General features: G+C 36.3%; 1 protein-coding gene across 1 annotated transcript; it reads right to left on the bottom strand.

The window, feature by feature from the left end:
• Positions 1 to 271: 271 nt before the first annotated feature.
• On the bottom strand, positions 272 to 5,622 carry LOC105366998 (protein unc-79 homolog; the record flags this gene model as incomplete). The annotated part of the gene is made up of 3 exons (XM_011505620.1): positions 272 to 366; positions 5,250 to 5,404; positions 5,482 to 5,622. Coding segments are annotated over 3 exons (391 nt in total), but the record flags the coding sequence as incomplete, so codon positions are not given.
• Between the last annotated feature and the right edge of the window lie 687 nt (positions 5,623 to 6,309).

Below are 6,309 nucleotides of genomic sequence, written 5' to 3'. Positions count from 1 at the left end.
CCCATTCAGAAGACAGACCGCAAGCTGCCCGAGGCGAGAAGCTTCCCAAGCATGCCCACTTATCAAGACCAGCAAATCACGCCATTCAGTGGCGAGCATTCCTCTAACTTCTATCTTAGGCACGTGCTCACTCACACGGCGCACTATTCAGAGGCAACGGCAACACGTGTCAAGATGACGACACGTAGAAGAATTGTAGTGTTCGTTCAGAGCTAATTATTAAAATAAATAAATAAATAATATATATATATATATATTTAATATGAATTACCTCTATTAAAATTTGCAATGGTGCTATAGAATTAAGTTCATTAAAATCAACTAATGCTTGCGATACACTTCTAAATAATCTTGTTGAAGTAGTACCTGTAAATCAGAAGAAAATTAATTCCATCAATTTTGTACAATAAATGATATTACGTTTTATCAAAATTTTTAAATATAAATTTACTATAATTTTTAGTTGAAATATTGTTATCCTTATGTGTCTAAAAATAGAGGACCGGCCGAGGAGGACCAAGTATCTAAGATTAGGTCTGAGCTCTCAGATGTTGATAGGAGGATTGCAGGCTAGTGGACAAGATAGTATATGTATTCAATAAAGAGTAGTTTTGTTATTTAGTTTTGTTTTATTTATATAATTGCATTAGTTGAATTATAATCAGTTTCAGTTGATGATTGAGTGCTTGCTTTTCTTGATTTGTATGTGTTATTGCCACTGAGCGATCATGTACGTTGCATATACAGGAAGAAGTTGATGCCTTGCTGGTCCTCTAAATGTAATGCACGTGTAGATAGAATAATACACACAGAAAAGCGAGGTCGTGAACCCCCGCGCTTCTTTGTATATGAGCACGTGGCGATTGCTTGAATTGCTTGTATTTGTGTTTTGCAGATAGCTTTACGTATCTGCAGATTGGCGCGTATGGCTTGTTATAGTTATGCATTAATTCGGAATGGAACGTTACCTCGTAGTTCTGCACGTTGTGTTTAGCTATGTTTTGTATTGTTTATTGAATTAGCCACGATTAGCTCCTTGCAGTTTGATTCTCTATACTGTGCAAACCGATATTCATAGTTCTCGATTCCCTTTTTTACTTCTGGTTATGTATGTTTTATTATATAGCACTTGTGTTGAATAGAATAACCTTTGCGTGTGTTACGGGCTACAGCATTTTAAAGCGGAATACAAAGTGGGAGAGGTATGAGCGCGCGAAACATTGTTTTGTAAACATTGGCCAACGGACTCAAAAAATGTTTCTAGTCGAAAAACTCTAATATATGACTATAAGTAATAACAAATGAACCCTACAAAGCCATGCCTTATTGACGACACGACAAATAGCGGCATAGTAACAACAGCCACCGATGCGCTATCGGCGCATCCAGTTCGTACGAGAATGTGAAAGGAGCTGCACGTGTCGTGATTGCTTCTTGCTAATACCAATCATGCACTCTTCGCATCGGGCTCGCTTTCCAACCTTGCCATCGCCATTGGGAGGCCATGGCAAGCATCAAGCAACCTAAGGAACTAATAGCGATACCACAACTATACTGACATCCACGCCTCAGATCGCCACTCTGCGCCACGCGGTTACTGCTACCACCTCACGCAGTTTCCGTCACCACGTGCAAGCAACGCCGACGCTCGTTCTGACCTTTACCTCTACACCACGGGTTACGCTCGCATCGAGCACACGAACGTGCTCCAATATCACCACTACCTTTGAGCTCACGGACATAAGCGGTGACGTCACACGGACGTTTTTCCACCACTTCGTACACTACAGCTCACCCCTCGCCGGCTGCCAAGACGGCACTAACTTGCTGCCCCTACCACCACGAGATCCCCACTACGACTACTCAACCCAAAAAAGAAGGTGAATCACGCTCCAGGCTATCAAAAACACACATACAAACTTATCGCCACCACTATTACTGAAGAAACACCAATATATTCATTCTATCACATATTCATTCCAATATTCATAGATTATTAACTATTCATTATTTATTATATTTAATAAAAAGAAAGACTATTAACATTAAAGGCAGTATTGAATAATTGCATTGCCCCTTCCACTTGCCAGCAAGCCTCCACCCACCATCATAAGGTGGTTTTTAGTCTGATCCCAAACAGCGTGATTAGCTTGGATATTCTGATTGTTTGACTGCGTTTATTTGACTTGTTTTTTTTTCTATTAGATAAGATAAGATAAGTGATTGTGCCTTGCCGGCGTCGTCTTTTTAAAGCCTTCTCTCGACCACGCAGTGGTCGGTGAGAATTCCCTCTCTTTTGGTGTTGCCAATTAGAGCTGTCTTGTTGATTATGGCGTCGCCAATGAGATTTAGTCTTATTAGTGTGTCCAATCAGAAGTCTTCTTTAGTTTATGGCATTTCTAATCAAGACGCTTCTTGAGTGGTGGGGTCTCCCACCAGTGAGCCTTTTCAAGATGGAGGCTCCAATAAGAGCGGGTCTTGCTCAACTCCCCTCCATGACGGGGGACTTGATGCCGCGCTTTACCCTCTCCATCCTAGTATCGTCGCATGCATTTCTTATAATCATGCGCGTTGCGGTCGGTCAGTGTTATGAAGGTTAGGTGTAGCGTGGTTTTGAGTGGATCATCTGGCTTGTGTTTTTCAGACTAACTTTATGACTTGTTTACGCTAGATGTTTTATGACTTGTCGTCGATAGATGCTTTATGGCGTGGTCGTGTCAAATGTCTCGTCGGATTAGTTTTATGACGTGTTTTTGCTGGACACTTGGACGTTTGTTCTCGCCAGATGTGTTTATGATTTGTATTTTTTTAGATATTCGAAGGTTTGCCGAATTGTTTAGATTTAGTTAATCCGAGGCGCGTTTGAATGTTTATTCCTTGGGTAATCAAGAGTTTGATTTTTTTGAACTCTTATCTCGAATTTTCCAGATGTTTAATGAGCTAGGAGTTTTCTTACATTCTCGAACATTAGGAATTTTTCTTATGTTCGAAACAAGTTTATTTAGTTGTCTAGGATTAGACTAAAATCTCACTAACAGTGATGTTCTGTGGAAGGATTGCTGGCAAGTGGAAGGGGATGGCGCATTTATTCCATATTTAACACGTAGTGCATTTTTTCTCTTTATTTATTTACAACCTACACAATAAATATGATTCAAAGATGGTGTTGAGAATCTGTGGGTTTCCGTTTCTTAGTAATTTCATGCGAAGGTCGCGTTCACTGCAACTCGAGGTTGAAGTTTGAAAAGATCCGGGTACTCTTATTGGAGTGCGCTTTGTTTTGTCTTATCTACAATCTACAAGCAATAATTATTTGAGAAAACATTAATCAATGTTATATAAGTTTGTTACAGTTAATTAAATTTTGTTATAAATAAAAATGCTTACAAAGTAAAAATTATGCCAACAAAAAGCCAATTCAAACCGTATTGGTACCATATTTGTACCGACATTATAAAATTTAAACCGAAAATGTAAATGTATGGAAAGGATAGCATAAGTTTTATAGTATCTTGCTAATTAGAAACATAGCATGTCTGATATTGTTTAGAATTAGAGTATGGCTACCAGTGTTCTGGTGGGAGAAAAGTGTGGGTATCGCTTCAATTCAGTATTTAACATATCTGCTTTCCGTGCTTGTTATTACATTTATTGTACAACTACATTATAATGATTCTACGTTGATGATGAGAATCGCTGAGATATTGCCGTTCCTTGTTTGTTGTCACGTGGTATCAGCATGCATTACTTGCAGAGGTAGGAGGTCGTAAATCTCCGGATCCTCTTGTTGAAATGTGCTTGGTGGTGAAGTACTACACTAATAAGCGAGAGGTCGTAACTAGAGTCTCTTGACACGTCTTCGTGTAGTGCCACATGGTGGTAGCTTGATTACTGGTCTCCTCCAAGCTGTCTTGTGGTGTGGACGGGCGAAAAATACCTATAACAGCCTTGTGCTCTTAGGCAGTATGTATGAGGTTCGACGTTGAGTAGTTCGTAGCGGCTCTATGGCGAGAGAGTGTGCGATTGTCCGAGTGATTCGTTTTTGGCAGAATAGCGGCTAGCTCATGGTTCACTTGCTTTAAATATCCACTCGGCAGCTTTGTTAGCTGACAGTAAGGAGGCGATTGTGATGCTTGAAGCAATGGATGAGATTGCTGTACTCGAAGTAATGTATTTGATTGGGCACTTGTTTTTCCGGACCTCCAACCGTCGTTGGAGGATTTCGCAGTAATTATAACCGATAGAGGAATTGCTAATCTTACTAGCTCTCAAGTTTCTGTAAACAATTGGGTAGCAGAATTTTCGATTATTTGTTGCTTTGGTTTCAAATACCTTATGATCTTTATATGGTCTTCGGACAGTAACGTCGTTTGAAATTCTCCAAATTTCTTAAGCCTTGTTTTTCTTGGAGTTCTCGAAGCTTCTAGAGTTTTAATTTTGCGCTTCATGTAATATTCCAGTTTAGTAACACTGATGCTTTGTTAACAGCTAAGTTACGTGCCGCGTGGATATTTGAGGGAAGCACACTGCGCCTAAACCTTCATTGTATTTTATTCAGTCAAACAGTTATAAGTCATTCAACTACGCTATTCAGGCAGTCCTTTCTGCCATACACCAGTTGCTCAGTTACACTCACACAATGAAGACATCTCAAGGAATACACTTTTTATTCAACAAGCGTGCTACTAATTAAGTAAGACTGCATTACGAGAATCTATATAGGTACGAGAAGCATAGTCTCTAGGTTTTCTTTACAATCATTGAGGCCACACATGCTTATAGGAGTGTGCGCAATTTACTGCTAATCTTCACAACATTAGCAGAAGCCATTTTTCATTCTATACGCGTTCAGACCACACGTCCTGTATAGCAATGTTCGCATAGTGCTACTAATCCGTACAACATTAGCAGACGCCGCGACATCGTCACCATCAAGGAGCAACCACATCATTGCGACAAGACAAAGACTCTTCTATGAGATGTGAATACAGCTTATTACTATTATAACTATTAATATACTACAAGTTAACGATGTTTGCACACACTACATATTTCTACAACCCTTCCACAAATTATTAAAGCTATCGAAACATTGGCAGTTCGTGCCAAGAAAACATACCGGTTTCGAACAATATTTATTTTAGGTAAATTGTACCATTCACAAATGAAATCTATATATTACGAATGATCAATAACAATATAAATTACCTTATTCATAATGAATAAATCAATATTAAAAAAAACAATACCTTTTATATTTGTTTGAAACATCTGTAAAAATATGCCATTCGGTGCCATTTGGTGAAGTACACATCGTAGAAATTGATGAGCTACACTTACAGCACTACCAGGTAAATAAATACTCGATTCACTTTGCCAAGGGTATGTAATGTTCAATGACACACTAAAAATTGTTGAAATTTATTTACTATATTCTTCATTTTAAGAAGAATAAAAATAATATTGTATTTTTTAACTTACGTAGTAACAATATTTAAAATTTCTGGCAGTAATGACGCTGCTAAACACGGCTCGCGATGTATAAATGTACCAATAATAATTATACATAGTCCTAATTCTTCATCTGAATATTCTTCTTTTACTAATCCACAATCACAACATCTAAAGAGGAAATAAAATGAATTAATAATATAATTATTAAATATTCTTAAAGAAAAGTTTGTATCAAAGTCTTATAATGTTAATTTATAAAAAAAAACTATTTGAATATCATTTGTCATAACATCACTATGAAATATAATTTTTATAATGAATGATAAATATAAAATGTTAAATATAAATAAAAAAATTTGTTTTTAAAATAAGAAATTATAAGATCTAAATATAACAATTTTGTGTTAAGAATTAACGTGTTTATAACCATTTACAAATAAAATTAGAATATATTAATATAATTCTAAATTTTGAATATATATTATATTACATAAAATACTAAGACTCAAAGATTTTTCTGTTCTTAACCTTCACAATCCTTTGTTTGATATAAATATATAATATTATAGCTTAATTGCATTTTTATAAAGTTTTTATAAAGCTATTTATTATGCGAAAAATCCAGAAGCCACTTTGGTAAGGATTTTAGAAATCGAATAAATATTTCAATATATTATAATATTGAATTTTGCTATTTTATTAAATATATTTTAGCAAATCTATTGATTTGATATATAAAATTAGTTTATTTAAAATTATGTTAAAGATTACGTGTAAGGCTAAATATTTGGATTATATTTTCGGAGAAAAATTCTATCGGTTATAATTACTGCGAAATCCTCCAACGACGGTTGG

The sequence above is a fragment of the Ceratosolen solmsi genome, unplaced genomic scaffold (genome assembly GCF_000503995.2).
Source record: "Ceratosolen solmsi marchali unplaced genomic scaffold, CerSol_1.0 scaffold203, whole genome shotgun sequence".
NCBI lineage: Eukaryota > Metazoa > Arthropoda > Insecta > Hymenoptera > Agaonidae > Ceratosolen > Ceratosolen solmsi.
Note: the sequence above shows the minus strand (reverse complement) of the source record. Positions and strands in the feature narration are given on the sequence as shown.